General features: G+C 56.7%; 6 protein-coding genes across 6 annotated transcripts; 3 read left to right on the top strand and 3 right to left on the bottom strand.

Moving 5' to 3' along the window:
• Positions 1–38: 38 nt before the first annotated feature.
• On the bottom strand, positions 39–3,134 carry P884DRAFT_284140 (uncharacterized protein). Its single transcript, XM_069443702.1, has 4 exons — positions 2,614–3,134; positions 1,789–2,541; positions 1,359–1,735; positions 39–1,298 (listed from the first exon to the last, which is right to left on the bottom strand). Exons 1-4 carry the CDS (start codon positions 2,866–2,868, stop codon positions 368–370), a joined length of 2,316 nt encoding a protein of 771 aa, XP_069298950.1. The 5' UTR covers positions 2,869–3,134; the 3' UTR covers positions 39–367.
• A 1,197-nt stretch (positions 3,135–4,331) lies between these two features.
• Positions 4,332–6,424, top strand: P884DRAFT_291215 (uncharacterized protein). The gene is made up of 8 exons (XM_069444096.1): positions 4,332–4,816; positions 4,889–4,927; positions 5,012–5,118; positions 5,177–5,483; positions 5,548–5,613; positions 5,680–5,741; positions 5,824–5,989; positions 6,067–6,424. Exons 1-8 carry the CDS (start codon positions 4,567–4,569, stop codon positions 6,186–6,188), a joined length of 1,119 nt encoding a protein of 372 aa, XP_069298949.1. The 5' UTR covers positions 4,332–4,566; the 3' UTR covers positions 6,189–6,424.
• Positions 6,425–6,437: 13 nt separating this feature from the next.
• Positions 6,438–8,732, bottom strand: P884DRAFT_291214 (IMP dehydrogenase/GMP reductase). Its single transcript, XM_069444095.1, has 3 exons — positions 8,061–8,732; positions 6,907–7,852; positions 6,438–6,851 (listed from the first exon to the last, which is right to left on the bottom strand). Exons 1-3 carry the CDS (start codon positions 8,542–8,544, stop codon positions 6,659–6,661), a joined length of 1,623 nt encoding a protein of 540 aa, XP_069298948.1. The 5' UTR covers positions 8,545–8,732; the 3' UTR covers positions 6,438–6,658.
• Positions 8,733–9,345: 613 nt separating this feature from the next.
• Positions 9,346–14,693, top strand: P884DRAFT_121675 (uncharacterized protein). Its single transcript, XM_069437155.1, has 2 exons — positions 9,346–14,104; positions 14,210–14,693. Exons 1-2 carry the CDS (start codon positions 9,504–9,506, stop codon positions 14,598–14,600), a joined length of 4,992 nt encoding a protein of 1,663 aa, XP_069298947.1. The 5' UTR covers positions 9,346–9,503; the 3' UTR covers positions 14,601–14,693.
• Positions 14,694–15,839: 1,146 nt separating this feature from the next.
• P884DRAFT_298711 (major facilitator superfamily domain-containing protein) lies at positions 15,840–17,850 on the bottom strand (the record flags this gene model as incomplete). Its single annotated transcript, XM_069444627.1, has 5 exons — positions 15,840–16,408; positions 16,542–17,037; positions 17,118–17,380; positions 17,468–17,776; positions 17,829–17,850. 5 exons carry the CDS (start codon positions 17,848–17,850, stop codon positions 15,840–15,842), a joined length of 1,659 nt encoding a protein of 552 aa, XP_069298946.1.
• A 2,358-nt stretch (positions 17,851–20,208) lies between these two features.
• On the top strand, positions 20,209–23,513 carry P884DRAFT_328787 (uncharacterized protein). Its single transcript, XM_069445607.1, has 5 exons — positions 20,209–21,378; positions 21,439–21,761; positions 21,836–22,071; positions 22,128–23,007; positions 23,113–23,513. Exons 1-5 carry the CDS (start codon positions 20,486–20,488, stop codon positions 23,220–23,222), a joined length of 2,442 nt encoding a protein of 813 aa, XP_069298945.1. The 5' UTR covers positions 20,209–20,485; the 3' UTR covers positions 23,223–23,513.
• Positions 23,514–23,975: the final 462 nt, after the last annotated feature.

Below are 23,975 nucleotides of genomic sequence, written 5' to 3'. Positions count from 1 at the left end.
AGATAACAGTTGGTAGTTATTCTACCGTTACAGCTGTGCGCTGAGATTCATCTCTCATGATAAAAACCGTAGCTGATTAAAGGCCACTAAATAAACAAACGCTGACTTATCCAAGTTATTAATTGGAGCTGGAATTGGTATATTTTGTTGTCGCCTTCCGACAGCGAAAAGGCTGAAGTGTTCTCGTGGCATTTGTAGCACTGCAATCCGGCAGGCCAGAAAGCCACAAAGCAACTGGCACTTCTGAGATACACAACTGAGTTCTCTCAAAAGAGTAAATGATGTATCCACCACTAACGCACTTCGCGCTCGTCCACATGTAGTAGATGCGCCATTTCGCGCCAGACACAAACGTTCGGTGTCTTGGCTACGTTGAAGAGCTACTCGAAGCCCGCGACGAGTTCGAATCCAGCGACAACGTTTCGAGACAGGTTGCCAATGTCTTACCCTGCCGTAGCTGCTCGGCCTTCGTCTCGAGGCCGACTGAGTACGTGGGCCAGTTGGTGTGGACCGCTTGTTCCAGTGGCCCATAGATCACATGGTTCGCCTCAATGTCGACGTGGTGCCTGAGCAGCTCGACATCCTCCGGCCGCATCAAGCCTACTTGAAGGCGCAGGATTGCCTTGGCGACGAAATGATTTCTGCTTTGTTCGTAGATTCCTTTGGTGAGAAGTAGCAACGTCGATCGTCGGGCTTCGAGAAAGGAAGAGCCCGCGCTCGTCTCGATTGCGTCCATGGTGATGTGGTTGAGGAAGCCGAGAAAGTGGAGGAGGAAGGTGTCGGTGGCTTCAAATCCGTGGCGCAAGTAGTATAGCCGTACGAGTGTCTCTAGATGAGATACAGCCTCGTTGTAAATGCCGCGCGGTGAGTAAGGCAACGGCATCTCAGGGCTACCGGTCTGGTCTAGTATGGGCGTGACAAGGTCGATGAGCATGTGATTGTAGTGCATGTGCAGCTTAAGCTGGTGCGGAAGGACAATCTTCTTTGGTGTGAGGGGCTCGGGGAGATTATGGAACCAGGCGCGGAGCCGATTGTAGAACTCGGAGATCTGGTGAGCCGGTAGCTTGACGGGCGAGCGATTGGGCGAGAAGGTAGCGACCGAGATGTCATTAATGATGGTCCAAAAGTCGGCGATCGCTTTGAAGAGGTATCCGTGGTAAGTTGGCAGGCGAGATTGGCTCAGGGGGTATTTTAGCCATTGCTCGCCATACCACTGCGGTTGTTCTAAGGGGTCCGGGAGAGGGGTCTCTGGTGGTTTCTTGATCGGAGGTGGCTGTAAGTAATGATAGCAGCCCAGACTACAAATCGCCGTCAGTCCCCGTCCTGAAATGTGGGCGTAGTGAACTAGCGCAACGTACGCTTGCCAGCAGAACAATCCCCAGGCCGTATACGTCCTTGCTCGCTGCATTTCTGGCCCGTGATGTTTAAGCGGGGGGCCTAGCAGTTGGATTTGCTCGGCCATCTTGATAGCCGTCAGCGTAAAGCGCCATCCGATCCTATCTGAGCCGTTCAGATTATAGACGAGAGTCAGCAAAAGTGCGGCTTGTATCGTGGTGAGCCTGCTCTGCTCCCATTCTCTCTCCTTGCGTTCCCGGTTGGGATCCTCAAGATTTTCGCTTGGCCTCTCACGCTCGGACTCAATCTCGAAAAGCCGCCTGGCTTCGGCAAGAAATTGGTAGCCAAGGGTTTGGGGATTCCAGAACTCAGCACGCCCGTGGAGCCCGCGGTGGCACGTCTTCCAGGAAGTCAGCTAGAGTCAGACATGCGTTGGCGTAGCGGGGGACTCACACATCCTAAGCACAGCAGCGCGTTGACCAGAAGAGGGGAGCAAAAGCGGGGGTTCTGGGTGGCCATGTCCTCCAGAAAGGAGTCCTTGTGAAAGAAAGTGAACCAGTCGTATTCGAAGAGGAAGAAATCGTGCAGGAGTTTTCGCATCAGGCCATCATCGGAGCTGACGGCGGTCCATTTCGACGGCTTTATAGAGTCCATCCAAGGATGGACAAGAGTGGCAGATAGGTAGGGCTTCAGGTATGGGTCTCGTTGCCCAGTTCCGTACACCGATCCGGCACCGTTAGCCGTTTCAGGCGACGGAAGCTGCTGGGGCTGGCGCTGGCCGGCTTGGGGAACCTGGGTCGTGGGCGTGGGCGTCTGGCGGAGTGTGTAGTCGTATACCTCCGAGTCGAGGTACGGGTTGTCGAGGTTCCGCAGGAAGGGGGGCATCTCGAGAAGGTAAGGGAACTCGTAGCGGTATCGAGCCTCGGGGACCAGGGCCAACTGGACGAGCACGTCGCCGTAGTTGACATGGCGGAGGATGGAAGCTGCATCGCTGCCAGTGCGAATACGCCGGTACACCTCCTTGGCCTCGTCCTCGGATCTCGTCTGCAACACCTCGTAGACCTGCTCGTATGCCGATTTTTGGCTCTGGAGCTCGTGGAACTTGCGCTTGAGCGCCTGGGTGTGCGTCTCGGCGGCATTGGTATCGTATTCGCAGCGGGTGCCGCGGTCACGGCAGATGGAGCATGCCGGCCGCTCACCATCACACTTGGAGCGCGACAAGAAAAATTACAAGTCATCAGCAATTGGCTTCCCCCGGCACTGAGACGTCGTGCCTACCTTAGACTTGCGCTTCCTGCACGCACCGCAGGCCGCGGTCGTCGCCGCCGATCTCTTGCGACGAGGGGGAGGGACGGGCGTCGGGGCGCCTGGAGGAGGAGCAGCACCGACCGGGTGGACGTGTGACGCTGGTCTCTCGCGCGTTCCGTTTACTGCTGCTCCATAAGCAGCGGTACTAGCGGGCAGGAGCCGTCGCAACGGCCAAGCAGAGTGCTGTACCGGAGGAGAAACCGACTGGGAGTCCGAGGGCATCATGACGGGCCCGCCACGGGGTACAAGTTCCCGTTGCGTCCACAGAAATGGGCGGCAGGACCGACCGTTGTGGTGATGGTGAATGGATGCCCAGGAAGGGGAGGGGGAGTCGCCGAGAAGGTGCAATGGGCTCAGCAGGATCACTGGCACTTGACCTCATGGTCCGACGCATGCCTTGGAGCTTTGCGCACCGCGCCCGGCGTAGGTAGGGTACCTACAAAATTGGAAGGAAGCTGCTCAGCGTGCACTGGGAGTGCCTTGTGAGAGCCTGAGGTATGGAAGAGCAGTAGCCTTTGCTACCACCTATTGGGGGTATGTACGGATCCGTACTTCCCATTCGGCAGCCGACCACCTCTCAGGGCAACCGGAATTCACTCCGTGCCGCTTCACTCGCCCTTGTCGGAACCCACGCCGACGGTGCGAGCAAGGATCCAGGGTGGGACCAAAGCGTTCCTGATCCACCTGTTCTCTGGGTCAGCAGCCAGAGTGGGTCCGCTCAGCAACCTTTCCCAGTCTGCCGGCTCAGAAAAAGCGGTGGGTGGGCCCATGCCATCTTCTTGCTCTTCGTGGGGCATTTGTTCTGCCGACGCGCTTCGGGGAGCCGGGGCGGCACAAACGCAGCGTACTCGTATGTACAGAGTAGTGTGCGGAATGCGTACCCACATACCACTATTGGCTGTGTCTGTACACAGTAGGCATGTACAGTAACTAGTAGGTACATACCTTACATAAGGTACTTACCATAGGCACTTGAAGCAGTATTGTATTAAAGTAGTATACAGTACCATTCTCGATGTACGCCACAGCACTGCTACCTACCATCAAGCACGCTGCCCGGCCGGACAGCCCCACATGGCTGTTCTTTCGTTGGGGCCAGCCTCCTCAATTGCTTCCCCACGCTACGCAGAAAGACCCCAGTGCGTGGGGCAATGAAAAGCACCAGAGGAGAGGAGCACTGAGCAGCCGTGCGTCTGGCGTGTCGAGTCTCCTCTTACACATCTCCGGATCGGTACGGAGTACTGCACAACTTTACAAGTAGAGCGAGTCAGCCCACTGCCCATCCTGCAAGAAGATGATGGGTACGGGTTAGTGTACTGAGGGCAGATAAAACAGATGCTACCGTGCGGCCAATGAAACTCTACGGAGTTTTCTCCTTTGGCATGGGACACGAAGTGTTGCATTCGCATGATGCATAAACATATACAGATTAGGTCAGGTACCTTGTGTACGGATCCGTCGAGGTACCTGTAAGTCGTACTGTAGTCGGAGGTCGGTAGGGGCGGTATGTGGTATGTATGTATGTACGGATTAATCCGTACATACCATCCGTACTGTTGTACTGTACTGTACATTGTATGTATGTACATACACTTTACGAATTACCTAGGGTAGTTAAGGTAGCTAGCTACCTGGTGTCGCAGCAGCTGCAGGTGCTGGGCGTGTTTGCGTTCGAAAGGTCCGGAGCCTCGCCCCGCAGGGTTTTCGCACGCCGAAACTCGGACGGGGCCCCATCAGAAATGCGGTGACTCAGAAAGTCAAACTTCCATGAACGGTATCGATAACGGGTAACCCGTACACAAACTCGCCTCGCAAAAGCCTTACCGTGGATCTTGTTCCAATTGTTCCAAATACACGTTCTCATCGTTCCCCCCTTGCTGTATCACCCACAGAGAGAACAGAATAACAGAAAGGAACGTCGCAATGGCTCCCACCGTGCTGCATCTCCGCAGCGAGACCAAGCCCCTCGAGCACAGATCGGCCCTCACGCCGGCAACAGCCGCCGAGCTGATCAAGGCCGGCTATGTCCTCAATATTGAGCGCTCGCCCGTGAGGATATTCGACGATGCCGAGTTCGAGGCTGTCGGCGCCAACCTGGTGCCCGAGCACAGCTGGGTTGACGCTCCCAAGGAGCACATCATCATCGGCCTGAAGGAGCTCGAGGAGAAGGACTGCAAGTAGCTACTCGAGTCGGAAACGACGACTGCCCAGAAGCCCCGCGTCACTGACTCTCTCAATTCAATAGTCCCTCTGAAGCACGTACACGTTCAATTCGCCCACTGCTGTATGTCCCGCGCCCTGTCTGCTCCAGTAGCAGTCACACCACACAAACTACCGAGCTGTGATTCTGACTCCCATCCTTCAACAGACAAGCAGCAGGCTGGTTGGGAGAAGGTGCTTGCCCGGTTCCCGAGAGGCGGCGGCACCCTCCTTGACCTGGAATTCCTCGTCGACGATCGTGGCCGCCGCGTCGCTGTCAGTTTGAGCCTCCGAAGTCTCCCCCCTCCCAGAACGCTGTTAACCAGGAACTCAGGCTTTTGGTTTCCACGCCGGTTTCGCCGGTGCTGCGCTCGCGCTTGAGGTGTGGGCCTGGCAGCTGAGCCACACTGAGCCCTTCCCCGGCGTTGAGAGCTATCCCAACGAGGACGCCTTGGTCGCCGACGTCAAGAAAGCGCTCGAAGAAGGTGCCAAGAAGGCCGGTCGCCTGCCCCGCGTCATTGTCATTGGCGCTCTCGGCCGTTGCGGCTCGGGCGCCGTTGATGCCCTGCGCAAGGCCGGCTTGCCCGAGGAGAACATCCTCAAGTGGGATATGGCTGAGACCGCCAAGGGCGGACCCTTCAGTGCGTCACCCCTTGCATTGGAGAATCAGCTATGCGTACCATTTGCTGACATGGCGTCGTACAGAGGAGATTACCGACAGCGATATCTTCGTCAACTGCATCTATCTGACCAGCAAGATTCCCAACTTCGGTAAGCCGAGTCCACGGAAGAAGCACTGGTCCAGCCGAGCCGTGACAGCTAACTCTCTGGACGCAGTCAACATGGAGTCTCTCCAGGTGCCCGATCGCAAGCTCTCGGTCGTCTGCGACGTCTCGGCCGTACGTCTCGCCCACTCCCACTCTCACATTCCAGCCTAGTTTCCAGGAACTTCGCACTAACACATGTCTGTCTTGTTTTCAGGACACCACCTCCCCCTTCACCCCAGTCCCCATCTACTCTGTCGCCACCACATTCGACAAGCCCACCGTGCCCGTCGAGGGTCTGAAGAGCGGGCCCCCATTGTCAGTCATCTCGATCGACCACCTCCCGTCGCTCCTGCCCCGCGAGGCATCCGAGGCTTTCAGCCGTACGTTTCTACCTAGCCCCCTGCATGCCGGTGATTTTTTTTTTTTGGTGTTATTTTGTATACTGACACAGGCATAGGCGACCTCCTTCCTTCACTCCTCACCCTCAACGACTGGCAGAACTCGCCCGTCTGGGCCAGGGCCTACAAGCTCTTCCAGGAGAAGGTTGCTACTCTGCCGGCCAGCGCGCTGGAGAACTGAGCAGCGGTGGGAAAAGAACATAGATCTAATTTAGATCGGGTTTTGGGTGGCACAGTGCTGGCACGAAATGGTTTCTTCTTTTCGCGCGATAGACCAAAAAAAGAGTCGCTAGTGGGTCAAAAGCCACCCGCACCACCTCTCGACTTGACAATTACCCGTATCTCATGTGAACCACTCTCCTTCCGCCGCCCTACGTTGTTTTTGGTACGAAGTGAACGGGAATAAACACGAGCGTGAATACATTGATACCAGCAACGCAGTCACAATCACGTATATTCAGCGAACGTGCTAGAACTATGTGCACTGAAAATCAGCTTGATCCTCCTTGTTAACAAGAGGATCGGTAGGCCCAGTCACCGCATCCGATTCCCCACCAAACTCCATAATAGCCGTTGCAGCCGCAGCCGTCCCGTGTCATTTTACTTGTTGCCCGTTCCTTAAACCTTTAGTTTCCATCAGACCATATCTGCTCAAGCAAAGAGCTTCTTTTCATAAGACTCCATGTTCACGCCACCCTCCAGCTGGGCGCTGGCAGTGCGGAGCTCAAACCTCACCGTGCCGTTGGCCACACACTCGTGAAGTTCCTTGAGACTGGTCATGCCGCAGTCCTGCATCGAGTGCTTCAGACCGGCAGCAAGATACGGGACGAACTTGGAGACGGAGCTGTCACGAGTTAGCATCACTAGTCAAGTCTTTTGGGATACGTATAGAAGCTTACCCTCGGTGTGCAACAGCGCCCGAGACACCCTGGGCAACGAGGACACTATCACCCTCCGAGAAGTAACGAGCAGTGCCAGCATTGCTCTTCTGGCTGTCTTTGCCACCGCTGGCTGCCCTCTTGTCCTGCATGGCATCGATACTGCCCATGCCGCGGTAGGCCTTGACGAGCTTGCCCTCGCGAGACACAAATGAGGTGCCAGGCGATTCGGTGGTGCCAGCCAAAAGACCACCCATCATAACAGTCGAGGCGCCGAGGGCAAGACCCTTGACAATATGGCCGACGTTCTGGATGCCACCGTCGGCAATGCACGGCACGCCAAACTTTGCAGCAAACTTGCTGACACTGTGGACGGCAGTAGCCTGGGGACGGCCAACAGCCATGACCTCTTGGGTGATGCAGGCACTGCCGCTACCCATGCCGATGCGAAGACCATCCACACCGGCAGCAATCAAAGCCGCGGCTTGCTCTCTGGTCACGACGTTGCCGCCAATGACCTCGAGATTGGGGTACTCTTGCTTGATCCACTTGATCATCTCGATCTGATATATGCTGTTGCCCTGGCTGCTGTCGAGGACGACAATGTCCAGACCGGCATCAACCAGCTTTGCAAGACGATCCTTATCCTCGGGCCGGGTGCCGATAGCAGCAGCGCAGATGAGCTGCTTGGAGTCGGGAGTCTTGGATGCGAGAGGGAAGTCAAGGTTCTTTGTCAGATCGGAGCGCGAAATCATTGAAACGAGGTTTCCCTCCTTATCAACGATCGGAAGCTTGCCCTTCTTGGACTCGGCAAGGATCTTGTTGGCCTCAAGCAAAGTGACCCCTGCCGGGGCGGTGATGAGATCGGTGACCATCACTTCGGACACAGGTTTGCTCAGGTCGTCCTCGAATTGAATGTCACGGTTCGTGACGATACCCAAGAGCTTGGATCCCAGTTTGCCGGTTTCTGTCATTCAGCCGTTAGCTAAGATCAACAACAGCACTCCAGCAGTTGATTCGCAATGAGGTTGACCAGAGATCATTATTTTCAGTGATATAGTCCCCATGACACATAGGTCGATACGGTGGAACGAAAGTTATAAAAAAGGTTGTAATCATGGCAGTCGGGTGAGATAAGGGGGGAAAGGTTGAGCAAAGTTGATGAGCGAACTAACCTGTGACGGGGAAACCACCGAAACCCCACTTCTCCTTCAGAGCAATGGCCTCGCCAACGGTTGTCTCCCGCTTGATGACCACGGGATCCAAAATGAAGCCGTTCTCGTACCGCTTGACCTTCCGGACCATGTCGGCTTGGGCCTCGGGCGAGCAGTTGTGATGAATCACGCCGAGACCGCCCTGGAGCGCCATGTGGATTGCCATTTCATGCTCCGTGACGGTGTCCATGGGCGACGAGACCAGAGGCGTCTTCAGCGTGATCTTCTTGGTCACGGGCGACTCAAGGTTGACGGCAGAAGCGGGAAAGCCAATGTAGCCAGGGAGGAGCAAAAAGTCATTGTATGTCAAACCGCCACGGACCTTAGAGTCCATGAGTTCGTCAATACTGAGACCATCAGGACGCTCGTACTCCTTGAGCACCTCGACCGCCTTCCGGTAGTCGAGGACGCCCTCGCTGGCATTGGGACCGTTTGTCGCCGGCATTTCTGCGCAACAGCAACTAATCAAATAGCAACTGGGCCGGTGAAGGGTCGAGACAAAGAAGGGTGTTGGCGGGGGGAGACAGTGACGACTTCTCTGGCTGGATCGGCCGACTGTTCCCCCCCAAAAGAAAGGGAAAAGAAGAAGATTTGGGGTTCGCCTTCGAAATTTTTTATGCCACCAGTCGCTCGATGTCCGACTGCGGGGCAGCAGCGGGCGGTGAGGAGCGCCTCCATTTCTGCCGTTTGCACCGCTCCACTTTCCAATCAGCGTGCAATTGGCGAACCTCGAAGTGAGAATTTGACCGGGCTTTTGTAGGGCCGAGAACCGTGCGCCCTGCCGGGCGGTCAGGGCACGGGCCGTGGACCGGATCTCGCTGAGCAGGAGGTGGGGCACCGCTGCCGCCTGCCGGCAGCGGGGCAAAGTGCGGTTGCTGGGGAATCACATCTGCATGTAAACAAGTTGAAGAGGAAGCGGGCTCTCGTCGAATACCAACCACTCAACTGCCGGCCCACCCTGGTCACTCCAACTTCTTGTTGCGACCCAATTGCTGCCGACTGCTTGGGCAGAATGAGGGCACTGCTGCGCATTCTTGATTGCTTGCATTCTTGCAACACCATTTTGTGATATTTTCAACTTTTCTCATTGCGCTGCGCGCCGCATTTGCAGGGAGCCCACAGAAGAGGAATACCCCGCGGACCCGATCCTTGTATTTTCCGTGACTAGTTAGTGGTCACCAACACCATCACCTAGATTTCCTTGGTTGGATCGCCCGACCTCTCGGCTTTTTTTTTCACAGTGACGACTACTTACCTTGAAACCACGGCCCCACAGGTGCGCTCCGGCTCTTCCCAGGACAACAAGACGAAACTGCCCGATCTAATGCAGCTCTTCGACGGCCGCGCAGCCGTGTGATCCTTAAACGTTGTTCTGCGTACACCAAGACAAGTCGACAGCCAGAAATGTCGTCGTCCTACAGGCCGCACCCGCTGCGGCAGACGCAGACGGCCGACTATGTGAGCTCGGTCTCCCGACAATCTTCGACCGCATCATCGTCGGCATCCTCAGCTTACTCCAGCGCCTCCTCTGGCGTCTACGAGTTTAATCGGTCCTCCATCTCGTCCTCACCCTCCAGCACCTACTCCAGCTATGGACACAAGCGCGGCCAGAGCGAGGTTTCCCGCCGACCTCGTCCGCTTCACTCATCACATAGCCACCCCTCCACCCCGACGCCTGAGAACATCTACCACGCCGCCCGACAGTCGCTAAGGCCGCTGCCCCAAGTCCCCCGACCGACCACACCGCCCCGGGCTCCGGTTCGCCACGACCGGGGCCACAGCGTCGACATTGGGAAGCTGTCGATTGCCGACCGTGGCTCGCCATCGCCAACTCCTCCAACGCCGCCCACCCCTCCCCGCCACTCACCTACCGTCCGCCCAACGTCGATCCTCTTAACGCGCTCCGACACCATCCGCCGTGGCAGCGATCCTCCGGTCCCACCTCACCTTGTGCATGCGCACACAGCCCCTCTCTCCACGCCGGACCTGGAGAAGCTCGGCCGCTCGTCGACAAACCAGCTGCGCACCTTGTCCAAGCTGGCCCAGTCTGGCTCGGCCGAGGATTTCGCCATTACCTCTCCGGCGCAGGAGGTTGTCGGTCTCAGGGGCAGGCGGAGGCTGCAGAGGACCGACCAGTCAGGGAACGGCCGTCCGGCGCAGAGGACAGGCGGCTACGGCTGGGAAGGAAGGAACTGGATGGATAAGCAGCGCCAGTTCCTCCAGGCCTACGAATACCTTTGCCACATCGGCGAGGCCAAGGAGTGGATCGAGGACGTTATTCAGCGCACCATCCCGCCCATCGTGGAGCTGGAGGAGGCTTTGAGGGACGGCGTCACCCTCGCGGAGGTGGTCGAATCGCTCAACCCCCATCGTCGGTACAAGATCTTTCGACATCCGCGACTTCAGTACCGGCACTCGGACAATATCGCCATATTCTTCCGCTACCTGGATGAAGTCGAACTTCCCGACCTATTCCGCTTCGAGCTCATCGACTTGTACGAGAAAAAGAACATCCCCAAGGTCATCCACTGCATCCACGCGCTGAGCTGGCTGCTTTATCGGAAAGGCATCGTCGGCTTCCGGATCGGCAACCTGGTCGGGCAGCTGGAGTTTGAGCACCATGAGCTGGAGGCGACGCAGAAGGGCCTTGATAAGCTGGGGGCTAACATGCCCAGCTTCGGGAACATGGGTGCAGACTTTGGAGTCGAAGAGCCCCCGGAGCCCGAGGAAACGGAGGAGGAGAGAATCGACAGAGAATTGGCCGAGAACGAGGCGATAGTGGTCGACCTGCAGGCCCAGATCCGAGGTGCCGTGCTTCGGATGCAGCTCGGCGAGATCATGCAAGAGCTTTGGGATTCCGAAGATTGGCTTATTGACCTCCAGGCACGCATCAGAGGCGATTTCACGCGCCAGATTATGGGTTATCGACTCCAGATGAGGCGCTTCGCCGTTGGACTCCAGAGCGCCGTGCGCGGTTTCCTCGTCCGCCGTCGGCAAGCAGGGAGACAGCAGGCTTGGGAGAGAGTCGAAGAAGACATTCTGAAGCTCCAGAGCCTCCTCCGGGCAAAGAAGGTGCGCAATCGGGTGCAAGAGCAGCGTTCTCAGTTGATGGTGGCGGCTGGTCCCATTCGAGCCATCCAGGCAAGCTTCCGGGGATTCCTGCTCCGAAAAGCAATGTGTGCCCAGGAGCAGGCGGTGAAGCATACGTCTGCCCCGGTCGCTGGACTCCAGGCGGCCGTCCGCGGGCTGCTGCTCCGAAAAAAGCTGGAAGATCAGCAGACGGAATTGCAGTCGCACACGGCTGTTATCACCAGCCTGCAGGCTGCGGCCAGGGCCGCGCTGGCAAGAGACCAGTTTGCCCTGCAAAGAGAAGCGCTCGAGCAACTGGCGCCGATGTGGAAGACGCTGCAAGCTGCCTGCCGCGGAAATCTTGCCCGGCGCAACGTTGACGGACTCAAGGCTGAATTGCAAGAGCACTCGCCCAGCCTGGGCCTTCTTCAGTCGCACATCAGGGCGGCCGCGGTGCGCAGGGAGATATCGGAGAAACTGGAGAGCCTGGGCGATGCCGAGGATGAGATCCTGCTTCTCCAATCTACAATCAGGGGAATGCTGACGCGAAACCGGATCTCCGATCTTCTCGAAGACTTGGACCAAGAAGAAGATTCGATCATCCAACTGCAATCCCGTATCCGCGGCGCGCTCTACCGGCAGCAGCACCACGACTTCCTCGACGAGCTTGCGGCCAACGAGGAGGAGGTTTCTGGTCTGCAGTCCCTCGCGAGGGCGATGCTTCTCCGAGATAGAGTGGCGAGGATCCTGGACGAGCTCGAGGAGAACGAGGAATCCATCGGCGAGCTTCAGGCTGCTGCCAAAGCCTTTATCGTGCGGGCGAGGTTCGAGGCGAAGAGGCGACATTACAACGAAAACATGCAGAAGGTGGTCAAGATCCAGAGCTTCGTCCGCGCAAAGCTTCAAGGGGAGGCCTACAAGAGTCTGATATCCGGCAAGAACCCCCCGGTCAACGCGGTCAAGAACTTTGTGCACCTTCTCAACGACAGCGACTTCGACTTCAACGAAGAAGTCGAGTTTGAGCGGTTGCGCAAGACGGTGGTCCAGCAGGTCCGGCAGAACGAGATGCTAGAGCAGTACATTGACCAGCTAGACATCAAGATTGCTCTTCTCGTCAAGAACAAGATCACGCTCGACGAAGTTGTCAGGCACCAGCACAATTTCGGCGGGCACGCCAGCAACCTCCTGGCCAACAGCACCATGGCCAGCGTTAATCAATTCGACCTGAAGGCGCTCAACAAGAGCTCCAGGAAGAAGCTCGAGTCGTACCAGCAGCTGTTCTTTGCCCTTCAGACGCAACCCCAGTACCTGGCCAGGCTCTTCAGGCGCCTACGTGAGCAAGGGACGGCCGAGAAAGAGTGCAAGCGGATCGAGCACCTCATGATGGGTCTCTTCGGTTACGCACAGAAGCGGAGGGAAGAGTACTACCTGCTGAAGCTGATCGGGAGGTCCATTCGCGAAGAAGTCGAGGCGTGCAGCAGCATTCAAGAGTACCTGCGAGGCAACTTCTTCTGGCCCAGGCTCCTCCACAACTACACCAGGTCCCCCAGAGACAGAAAGTTTCTGAGGGATCTGCTCGGCCCTCTCATCAGGGACAACATCATCGAAGATCCCGAGCTCGACCTGGAGAGCGACCCGATGCAGATTTACCGGTCCGCCATCAATAACGAGGAGCTGAGGACCGGCCAGCCGAGCACGAGGCCCTTGGACATCCCGCGGGAGCTCGCAATCAAAGACCCGGAGACCAAGGCGCTGTTTATCGATCACCTACGCGATCTCCGCGAGATCTGCGACCAGTTCCTCGCCGCCCTAGAAGATCTACTTCCGCGCATGCCCTACGGTCTCCGATTCGTTTGCCGGCAGACGTTCGAGGCCCTCTGCCAGCGCTTCCAGGCAGAGCCCCAAGGCCGTCTCTTGCAGATTGTCACGCACTGGCTCTGGAAGTTCTATCTCCAGCCCGCGGTCACGACGCCCGAGAACGTGGGCGTCATGGACAGGCAGCTGAGCCCGCTCCAAAAGCGGAACCTGGGCGAGGTCGCCAAAGTCCTGGGCCAGATCGCATCCGGCAGGCAATTTGGCGGCGAGAACATCTACCTCCAGCCTCTCAATGCTTTCGTCGCCGAGTCCATCGACCGTCTGGCCGAGCTCACCCAGAATCTCATCAATGTGCCCGACGCAGAGAGCACCTTCGACATCGACGAATTCAACGACCTGTACGCCAAGAACAAGCCGACCTTGTACATCAAGATGAGCGACATCTTTGCCATCCACAATCTCATCGCCGCCGAGCTACCGCACTTGAGCCTGAGCAGGGACGACATGCTACGCGAGCTCATGCACGACCTCGGCAGTGCGAAGCACAACGAGAGCGAGATGACCGCGGCAGGCTCATCGGATATACAGATGTTCCTGACCCCCAAACTTCGCGACCTCGAGGATCCGGATGCCGACATCAAGGCGCTTTTCATGGAGACGAAGCGATGCATTCTGTACATTATTCGCGTGCAGACTGGCGCGAACCTCTTGGAGATCCTCGTCAAGCCCATCACTCCCGAGGATGAACACAAGTGGGAAATGCTGCTACGCGAGGACTTTGCCAGCGGTTCCAACACCCGCGGCGCCTACTCGGACGCCAACATGATCGACGTGACGCGGATGAGCTACGCGGACCTCAAGAGGATCGCCCTGGAAAACGTGCTGCGGTTGGAACAGATGGGTCGCATCTCGCGCCACAACCATTATCAGGACGTCCTCAACGCCATTGCCGTCGACATCCGAACCAAGAGCCGGCGTAGAGTGCAGCGGCAGCGAGAGCTCGAGGGTGTCCGCCTGACGCTGGCCAATCTGCACGAGAAGGCCAGGTATCTCGAGCAGCAGCGGAAGAGTTACGACGACTACATTGAGCAAGCCATGGCGACGCTGCAGAACAAGAAAGGGTAAGCCGTCTTCCTTTTTTCCTTCTCAGTCCGCGCACCGCACCGCATCTGTCAACTCGTGAATAATAACTGACTTCCCCCCTCTCTCTCTCTCTCTCCCTTCAGCAAAAAACGTTTCCTCCTCCCCTTCACCAAGCAGTATAACCACCAGCGCGAGCTCGAGCGCTCCGGGCGCGTGCCCAAGTTCGGCTCGTACAAGTACAGCGTGCGGGCGCTCTCGGACAAGGGCGTCGTCGTCTCGTGGAAGGGAATCCCCGAGCGCGACTGGGGACAGATCAACCTGACCATCTCGTGCGACGAGGTCGGCGTCTTCAGCATCGAGGGCAGCCGCGGCCACATCCAGATGCCCGGCGCCAGCGCGCTCGTGTCCATCGAGGACCTGCTGCAGGCGCAGTTCGAGGCGCATCAGTTCATGAACCTGTTCGAGGGCAACCTGAGGCTCAACGTCAACCTGCTGTTGCATTTGCTATACAAGAAATTTTACCGCACGCAGTAGGCGGCGGGTTGTTGACGGAGGTTAGAGGGCATCATCAATCATCGAGCAGCCCCCGGGGGGGGGGGGACAGATGGGAAGAATAGCCCTTCAGTCCCGCTCTCATTAGATAGTTTTTTCCCTTCTTCTTCTTCTTCTTCTTCTTCTTTTCTCTCCTTCTTCTGGACTTCTCTATCTTCAGCTGACGGTCAACCGCCGTCAGTTGGAGAGGGGAGAAGTTGCGAACACACGATGGATTTGTTTTTGCTGGATTGCTCGGTTTTCTTTGTCTGTCCATCGAGAAAATACCACAGGGGTGAGAGCAAGAGAGAGAGAGAGAGCGTGGTGCGAGGGTAAGGGCATTGGTGTCTGTCTTTGTTTTGTTTTACTCGTATTGTTGGATGAGACGAAAGATCGGCTGTGACTTTGACGAAGGAAAGCTGGAATGAATGAAGGATGACTGATGATGAGCTACAGGTCAGGACGGAGGCTGGGAAAGGTTGGAATGGGAGGAATGGACGGATGGATGGATGGATGGGGGGGTCGTCACTCTGTCCGTGGCCGCCCTCGAGGGTTGCTCTTCTGGGACCAAGAGGGGGGCCAGGTGGTGGACAGAGGACAGAGTGCATCTGTCTCCAGTGTTATCTAAGGTAGCCATGGGAACGACTGAAATGATGATACCTTTTCAGCTTTAAAATAAACTTTTGGCCTTTGCAGCACTTGTACACCTACTGTGAACTCAACTGACCGCCCCGAATCGAGTCCGATTCCGCTCACTGCATCGACTTAATCTTCACCTGGGTTGCAATGTACGGGTTGGCTTCATAAACAGAGGAGTCAGTCAGCTCGGTTTGGTTGGTTTCAATGATGCTATGAAGGTCTTGTTACTTTTTCCAGAATTTTTTTCTTTCCATTTTGTCTTCTTTCCATAACGGTTACCCTAACAAAGCCGGTACTTTCATCGTTGTTTCTCCCTCTTTTATTTTCCCAGCCAACGCCGAATCCCAATGCGGTAATATCGATGCAACGAAGTATATCTTCGACCAAGCAATGAGGAGCGCCGAATCCCCGGTTTTCAACATCCCACACCCAATTACACACCAACAACCCTCTCTAATAAGACGTGTCTCGATATGCCGTATTTGGTATCGCTTCACAACATTACGCTCGTTTCGTCATGGTCTTAATGACGCCTTGCCTCTTTGCCTCCGTATTCGCCTCGCCTCGCCCGCGTTCGCACTCGAGTCCCGGCCGCCGACGTTTTCAGAGGGTGCCGTACTGAGAACCCTTCTTCTGCTTCTTGCTGCTCGCACCGTCGCCCCCGGCATCCGAGTCCGAGGTAGTGGAGGAACTTCCCAGCAGAGCGGCATCCTCGCCACCGGCACCCTCGCTGCCTCCGTCCCGCTCCCTTCCCCGTCCTTGACCTTCGCCTTCTCCGTCGTCCGCCGCGCCGTCCCCGAGGCTGCGGGTTGGGCCCTGGCCCTCCTCGATGAACCAGGGGACGACGGCGCCGGCAAGCGCGATGGCGGCCAGTAGCCACCAGGGGGCGATGGCGTAGCCCTTGCGGACGCCCCAGGTGAAGACGGCGCCGGTGGTGGCGGGGCCGGCGGCGCGGCCGAGGCCGCTGAAAGTGGTGGCGAAGCCGTTGAGGGTGCCGAGGACGCGCAGGGACGAGGCCGAGTTGGTGAGCAGGATGGTGGTGCAGGGGAAGCCGACGATGACGACGAAGCCCTTGACGAGCATGATGGTCAGGAAGACAATGTAACGGATCGTGGTGTCCTGGATCAGGGCGGTGTAGGGAGTGAGGAGGTAGATGAGCGGGAAGATGAGGGCTGTTTCAATATTGTTTTGGGTTCTGGTTAGTCTTTGCATATGGTATACCTTACGCGGCGCAGACAAGTTGGAGGCGGCGGAGATTGGGTGGAAAGATGGTAAATAGAGGAGGGGGTAAAACGGTTAACGTACTGCTTGCTCGAAAACAGTTGAGCACGCCAAAGCGGGCGCAGAGGGCCGGGAAGAGGAAGAACTGAACAATGCCGCAAGCGATGCCGTACACCGTAAAGATGGTACCGATCTTGTCGGAGCTGAGGCCGAAGCCGCCCGTGAACTTGAAGGGAAGGCGAGTATTGGTCTCGTCCGGGACCACGCGCGGATAGTTGAGGAATACGGGCAGAACCTGGTCGTAAGCGACGGAATGCAGGGCCAGGAAGGTGTACGAGAGCAGGTTTATGCTGGTCTGGTAGGTGAAGATCTCCCGGTTCGTGACGGGCTCATCTTTGGCGGCGATTTGCTCCGAGTTGGATAAGGATGTGTCGGCGAGTAGCGGCGCTGATGCCTCGTCGTCGACAAAGGATAACCTCCTCCGCCTGGCGTGCGCTTTGGGCCGCTGAAAGGGCCTGGTCAGCTTCTCGCCCAGCACCAAGCCCCAGTCGCGCTTGTGGCGCTTGCTCTGGAGGGTTTCCTGGGAAAAGGTCAGCTTTATTCACACAGCCCCCATAGTCCTGTCCTCGTTTTCTCTCCCTTCGTAGATTCGGGACCAACCTTGAGGAATAGTAATCCGGTCATAAATGACACAAAGAAGACGCAGCAGGCCATCAGATTAGGCAGAGCAAAGGGATAGCGCTTGAAGAAGTCGATGTTGCCAAAGAGGTTGGGATACTGCTCGGCAGGGCGAGCAAAGAAGCCGCCAAAGGCAGGGCCGAAGACGGAACCGATACTCCACACAAGAGGCATGAGGGAGAAGGCCTTTGGTTGCAGAGACTTTTCTGGCACCATCTCTGCTACCATGGTCCTGATGATGCCGACTGTTTTTGGGATTCATGAATGAGTGGGTGAATAAATAGGGAGACAGATGTGCGAGAGCAGATCGAAGGGAGAAGAGGCGGACGTACCATTGCCGTTGCCGCCACCCATGATGGCACGGATGGTGATGGCCATGGGGAGGCTCGTCGACACGCCCCAGAGCAGGAAGCATGCCATGGTGCTGGCGAGGCCGGTGAGGATGACGGGCTTGCGACCAAACTTGTCCGAGGCCCTGCCCCAGGCGACGGCAGTACAGCTCTGGGCGATGGAGAAGATGGCTCCCGTGAGACCGGCCCATCGTGCGACCTCGTTCTTCTCGACGCCGAAGCTGGCGATCATCTCGGGAAGATAGGGGAAGACCGAGGTGAGGGCCAGGGGCTCGGCAAACCTCGCAATCGCTACATCGGATCGAGCTCGGTTAGCTGTGGCGGCACGGAATGGGAACGGTACCCGGGATGGTGGAGAAAGTCATGATGGAATGCGAAACTGTGGGGAGCCAAGAGAGCAATTGGGTTCCCTTTTCCGGCATAGTGAAAATATGGCAGGGCTGAAAAGGAAGGGCTCTGCGTGCGTGAGCCGTGTTGTTGCTGCTGTTGCTGTTGCTGTTGCTGTTGTTGGTGGTGGTGATGATGATCACCATTTTGATGTCGAAGGGTGTGTATGTATGTATGTGTATGATCGCCATCAATTGTAAAAACAAAAAAAGGAACTGGATGAATGAATGGCTTTGTTGGTCTCCCAACCAACCAGAACCCAAGACCCAGGATATTCCTCGAGAGCAGCAGCAGCAACAACAACATCATCAACAACAACAGCTTTGGGCAAAAACACAAGACGATCCGGGCACCATCGGACTGAAGAATGACGCTTACCGAGGATTGCGAGCTGTTGTACGGGCAATTTGGGCCCTTTCTTCGTCTTATTGGCCATGATGCATGCCCCAACCGCAAAAACAAGTGGTGTTAGAGGGCGTTTGTTCTTGCGGGAGAGGGGGAGGGGTGTTCTCTCAGTGGGACCGAGAAAGCAATGCCAGCAAGTGGCGCCACAACGCAGATGATTTGCCGCTTAGCAACTGCGCTTCAGGCAGGCACTAAAGTGTATGTACGGAAGTAGTGTACAGATGGTAAAAATAAGAAAATAGACAACGAGAACGAGAAATGGAGGCGCTCTCGGAAATAGCGGAGTAGACAGTCTTCTATGCAAAGAGGGGAGGGAAAAAAAAGACAGTCACGAGCGGCAAGGCCTGACCCAACAGGAAAAAAACAAAGAGTTCACACAAGAAATGCGGTGCAGCACCGCACCACATCCATGCGGCGGTCTTCTGGCCAGGCACCCCCCGAATCTGGTTGACATGATTGGCTGGCTCCCGATTTCGGTGGAGAATGCTGTCGGATACGGGTCCCGGTCTTCGGCCAAAGCTGACCTCAAGAAAGGCGGCGCCCAGTCGGCGCCGCTGCGGGCCGACGGCTCGGAGGCGGGACCGAGATGTTCGACAATCGCTCGCCGTCTCCTCGGGAAGGTGCGTTGGTGACAAAAGACGCTCTTGATCTCACGGTCCCATCCACCATTGAGCAGCGGCTTTTAAACTCATTCTCACCTCCGAAATGGGAAGCCAGGCCTCGACAAAACATCAAGAGGGAGCGGCGTTAAGAGGTTTCACCGAAGCCTACGCCGTAGGGTCCGGCTGAATCACACTACACCTGTTCCAGGGGAAATAAACCTGGAGTGATACGTGGGCCATGTGCCAAAGAGTCATTGGTGGCAAGTACCGCGCTAGAATTATTTTTCCTACCATTGGCGTACCTGCGGAAGCTGGGTGGGTTCCGGCTACGGAGCAGCAGCCAACGCTCGGTGTGCTCCTTCCTGCACCATGCGAACCCCACTTGCCGTTCCGGTGCTATGCAGTGCATGGGGGTAGTGCGGAGGCGGCCGCTATAACTATTGTACACTAAGCTGCAGGGTTACATTTTCTGATCACTTGGTATTCCCAGTGAGGCCTGGACATCGCGAGGGAACCGAGTCAATTGAGGGCCAGAAAAAGCGACAGTGTGACGGTGGAGTGGGCGATGAACGGGGAACGCAAAAAAAAAAAAAAAAAAAAAAAAACGTCGGCAGTAATAGAGGGACGTTGTGTAAGGTAAGATATAGTTATACCTTGGCGGTATTTATATAGTTGGTGAGGATAGTTCGTGGAGGGGATAAGTTACCGGAACATCTGGCGCGCCTTCCGCGCTTAGTGGACAATTGGATGTACGGATGTAGCATGTAGATGTATACTACGAATATACTCTACGGATCCTACTCAGTTTCCCCGTCACTCTGAGTCTCTCAAACGATAACGCTATTGTGGGTTAGAATGAGGTGCAGGAGGTTTTGAGCAAATAGCCAAGTTAGCAGATGAAAGAGAGTGTGAATAGAACAACGCAAGCACCTACCAAGGTGTGTAACTACCTATGTACCCATGTATGTACATCCGTACACGTGTATACTACATGTAAGGCACGGTACTTGTTTTCCGTGCTTACCGCTACGTTCGGTAACTATGTTAAGGAGCACTAGGTTAAAATTAGTTATCCGTAATTCGAACTGCGATTGTTTGGGCGGTTGTATCCCGCTGCGTTGGTACTCTGAAATGGGCCTAACTAAGCCTAAAATGGCAGCTCTCCAAACACAAATCGCAGCTTCATGCGGTTGCGTCAGCGTTGATCCATCGAATACGCACGCTGAACATGATGACTAACCTGACCAGCACGCACCTACCCTCTGCTTGTGAACGCGATCGGGCGGATTCTCATCAACGGCCGTGCCACCCAACGTTCCTTACGAAAACAAAAAAAAAAAGAAAGGAAGGAAGAAACACTCAGCTGTTGACCAGCGTAGGCCGACAAGAGAATAATGCTACATCTGTTTCCGTAAGGGTACTCGATGTGGCGCTGTGTTTTACTGACGACTTGTGAGTAACGGTTTCCGTCGGCTCCGTCTTCATCGCCATCACATCCATTGCGAGATCATCGCAACTACCTACGGATTTGGGACGAGAGGTGCAAACCCGTGCGACGAGGAACACCAGGCTTGTTGACTGGCGACATACCCCATTTACTGCGACCATGCCTTCGGAGCGCACGCCGCTCATCGTCACGGTCCCGGTGGCGGAGCGGCGGCCCCGGTACCCGCATGCGGTGTTGCGCCGCTTCTGCACCGTCGCTCTAGCATCGATCCTGATATGGTTCTTCATCGCCGTGGCCGTGTCCATGGTCTACTTCCCCGCCGGCGGTTCGCAGCGCGACCCCGGCGACGATTGGACGTGGCCTGGCCATCACAAAAGGAAGCTGTCGTACGAGCAGCTGCAGCGCATCCTTCTCGAAGTCCCCTCGAGCCAGCGCGCCGAGGAGTGGAGCAGGTACTATACCGCCGGGCCTCACCTGGCCGGTAAGAACTACTCCCAGGCCGTCTGGACCAAGAACAAGTGGGAGGAGTTCGGCGTCACATCCGAGATCGTGTCCTACGACACGTACCTCAACTATCCCGTCGACCATCGGCTCGCCCTGCTGGAGAAGGAGAAGAATGCCGACGGCGCCTCTGTCTGGAAGGTGTCGTATGAGGCGGCCCTTACCGAAGACGTCCTCGGCGAGGACCCCTCGACCAGTCTGCCCGATCGAGTGCCCACCTTCCACGGCTACTCCGCCTCGGGAAACGTCACCGGTCCCGTCGTCTACGTCAACTATGGATCGTACCAGGACTTCGAGGACCTGATCAGGGCCAACGTCACCCTCAAAGGCAAGGTGGCTATTGCCCGGTATGGAGGTATCTTTAGAGGACTCAAAGTAAAGCGCGCTCAAGAGCTCGGCATGCTCGGCGTCATCCTGTACAGCGACCCGGGCGACGACGGAGAGAACACCGAGGAGAACGGAAAGGAGCCGTACCCCAATGGGCCTGCCCGCCATCCCAGCAGCGTGCAACGGGGCAGTACCCAGTTCCTCAGCTTCGTTCAGGGCGACCCGTACGCATGAGCCCATCCGTCTCTCACCAGCCCCCGATTTCTCCGCTAACGTGCCGATAGGACAACGCCGGGATACCCTTCCAAGCCAGGGGTTCCCCGTCTGCCTGTGGACGACGCGATTCCCTCCATCCCCTCCATCCCAATCTCGTACCAGGATGCGCTTCCCATCCTGAAAGCCCTCAATGGCCACGGGCCCAAGGCCGACGACCTGAACCAGTACTGGACTCGTAACCTGGGGTTGCGGTACAAAGGCGTGCACTACAACATCGGGCCCACCCCGGACAATGTGGTTGTCAACTTGTACAATGAGCAGGAGTACGTGATCACTCCTCTCTGGAACGTCATTGGCGTCATCAACGGCACCATTTCGGACGAGGTTGTCGGTAAGCACCTCCCTCAGATGCTTGTGTGCGCGGACTACTTCCAGGCGACCATCGACTTACAAACGCTCGGCTAGTCGTCGGCAATCATCGCGATGCCTGGGTGGCAGGAGGATCGGGCGATCCCAACAGCGGATCCGCAGTCTTGAACGAGGCGATACGGTCTCTTGGAGAGGCCCTCCGTCAGGGGTGGAAGCCTCTCCGCACCATTGTCTTTGCAAGCTGGGACGGCGAGGAGTACGGCCTCGTCGGCTCCACCGAATGGGTCGAGGAGTATCTGCCCTGGCTCAGCGAAGCCACCGTCGCATACGTGGTACGTCGATCGTCCATCTGCTCAGATAATGTTTCCTCCGGGCTGACTTTGTACAGAACACCGACATCTCGGTGGAGGGTACCCACTTCGCAGCCCGCGCCGCGCCGCTACTTGACGACGTCATCTATACAGCGGCGTCTGTCGTTCCGTCGCCGAACCAGACCGTTCTGGGCCAAACCGTCTACGACCTGTGGGACAAGAGTATCAAGACCATGGGAAGCGGCAGCGATTTTGCCGCCTTTCAGGACTTGGCCGGCATCCCGTCTCTCGACGTCGGCTTCGACGCGAGGAATGGCGACCCGGTGTACCATTACCACAGCAACTATGACAGCTTCCACTGGATGGAGAAGTTTGGCGACCCCGGCTTCGTCTACCACCGCGCCATGGCCCAGCTCTTGGGCGTGATCACTGCGCGGCTCGCCGACCTTCCCGTCATCCCCTTCCGTGCAGGTGACTATGCGCGTGCCCTTGGCCGTTACGTGAAGAAAGTCGAGGACAAGCTCGACGAGGCCCTCTCGCCATTCGCCGAGCTCACGGCAGCTTCTCTGCTGGATGACGATGCCTACTTTGAACTCCGCGGCAGCACCCGGAATCTCTCCACTGTCCTCACATCCTCCTCCTCCATGTCCCGGACCCCCGACAGTGAGGCAGAGTCCTTCAGGATCTCGCTCGAACGCCTGTACAAGGCCCTCCACAAGCTCGACAAGCGCGCGACGAAGCTGGACCGGCACGCCGACAAGCTGAGGGAGGAGGTGGGGCGGCACGTCCCCTGGTGGAAGTGGCCGGCCAGGCTGAAGCTGTGGTTGGACATCCGCAAGGTCAACACAAAGTACAAGTACTTGGAGCGCAGCTTCCTGTATGAAAAGGGCCTGGACGGCCGCCCATGGTTCAAGCATGTCGTCTTTGCGCCGGGGCTGTGGACTGGTTACGCCGGCGGTAAGTTTTCCCAACCCTGTACTCTCCCTACATAAAAGTGGACGGAAGTGCTTCGGAGATGGGAACGGTTTGTGTGCTGACAAGTGTGCGTGTGTGATATATTAGCCGTGTTCCCTGGGTTGGTGGAGAGCATCGATGCTCGGAACTGGAAGAACGCCGAGAGGTGGGTGGGCATTATCGAGAGTCGGATCGAGAACGCTGCGCGTCGGCTCTGACTCGAGCGGCTAAGGAAGTGATGGGTGTTTGGAGATGATGCCGGGCATAATATCAGGTTGGACAAAGCGTGGCGGAATAGGACCATCCTGAAGCCCCTTGGTTGGATACATGCGTTGCCAAGGCTGGAGGTTCTTGATAGCCTGCCCTTCACTTCCCTCCATTTGTGTGTACGCGTGTGCGTTGTGTGCATGCTGTGAATTGGATATTGCGTTTATCCCCAAGCCATCAACATGAATGCGACTGTTGCTATCAGTCACCGAAATTTGCATCTTCTCAAACACTTGGATACCTAGCCGGTCTCTCTCAATCTCTGCTACCCTTCCCCTCCTTTTCTCCTAGGAGAGTGAAGTCCTTGGGGAAGATGGGGATGTGCTCCCCGTCCCGGGAGTCGGCCGGTCGGGTATTGAGGGTCGTTCATGGCGGTGGCTGCTGCTGCTGCTGCTGCTGCTGCTGCTGCTGCTGCTACTCTCCATATTTGTGTTTCTTGTGCTGCTGCTGTTGCTGTTGCGAGCCAGCAACTAACTCAACGATCCGGAGGAAAATAAATAAACAGAAATAAACAGATAAAATAAACAAAAATTAAGGAGAAGAGAATGAAACTAGCTAGGCGGGAGGGCAGGCACGCAGACAGACAGACGGACGGACGGACGGAGGGACAGACAGATGCAAATAAACAGCGGGATCAGGGCCTCGCAGTCAGCTCGGGGCCGCTTAAGATCCAGATATGCATTTGTGGCGCGGTGATAGACCGA

This window comes from Thermothelomyces heterothallicus (genome assembly GCF_042370625.1).
Source record: "Thermothelomyces heterothallicus CBS 202.75 unplaced genomic scaffold P884_scaffold_7, whole genome shotgun sequence".
Classification (NCBI taxonomy): domain Eukaryota; kingdom Fungi; phylum Ascomycota; class Sordariomycetes; order Sordariales; family Chaetomiaceae; genus Thermothelomyces; species Thermothelomyces heterothallicus.
This window is presented reverse-complemented; position numbering and strand designations above follow the sequence as displayed.

Coding starts and splice junctions, on each gene's coding strand:
- P884DRAFT_291215 (XM_069444096.1), top strand. CDS start 4,567: ATGGCTCCCACCGTGCTGCATCTCCGCAGCGAGACCAAGCCCCTCGAG. Junction 4,817..4,888: donor GGAGCTCGAGGAGAAGGACT/GCAAGTAGCTAC, acceptor TCAATTCAATAG/TCCCTCTGAAGCACGTACAC. Junction 5,484..5,547: donor CGCCAAGGGCGGACCCTTCA/GTGCGTCACCCC, acceptor GGCGTCGTACAG/AGGAGATTACCGACAGCGAT.
- P884DRAFT_121675 (XM_069437155.1), top strand. CDS start 9,504: ATGTCGTCGTCCTACAGGCCGCACCCGCTGCGGCAGACGCAGACGGCC. Junction 14,105..14,209: donor ACGCTGCAGAACAAGAAAGG/GTAAGCCGTCTT, acceptor CTCTCCCTTCAG/CAAAAAACGTTTCCTCCTCC.
- P884DRAFT_284140 (XM_069443702.1), bottom strand. CDS start 2,868: ATGATGCCCTCGGACTCCCAGTCGGTTTCTCCTCCGGTACAGCACTCT. Junction 1,736..1,788: donor CGCTGCTGTGCTTAGGATGT/GTGAGTCCCCCG, acceptor ACTTCCTGGAAG/ACGTGCCACCGCGGGCTCCA. Junction 1,299..1,358: donor GGATTGTTCTGCTGGCAAGC/GTACGTTGCGCT, acceptor GGCGATTTGTAG/TCTGGGCTGCTATCATTACT.
- P884DRAFT_291214 (XM_069444095.1), bottom strand. CDS start 8,544: ATGCCGGCGACAAACGGTCCCAATGCCAGCGAGGGCGTCCTCGACTAC. Junction 7,853..8,060: donor CGGTGGTTTCCCCGTCACAG/GTTAGTTCGCTC, acceptor GCTGAATGACAG/AAACCGGCAAACTGGGATCC. Junction 6,852..6,906: donor GGCGCTGTTGCACACCGAGG/GTAAGCTTCTAT, acceptor AACTCGTGACAG/CTCCGTCTCCAAGTTCGTCC.
- P884DRAFT_328787 (XM_069445607.1), top strand. CDS start 20,486: ATGCCTTCGGAGCGCACGCCGCTCATCGTCACGGTCCCGGTGGCGGAG. Junction 21,762..21,835: donor CATTTCGGACGAGGTTGTCG/GTAAGCACCTCC, acceptor ACGCTCGGCTAG/TCGTCGGCAATCATCGCGAT. Junction 23,008..23,112: donor GTGGACTGGTTACGCCGGCG/GTAAGTTTTCCC, acceptor GTGATATATTAG/CCGTGTTCCCTGGGTTGGTG.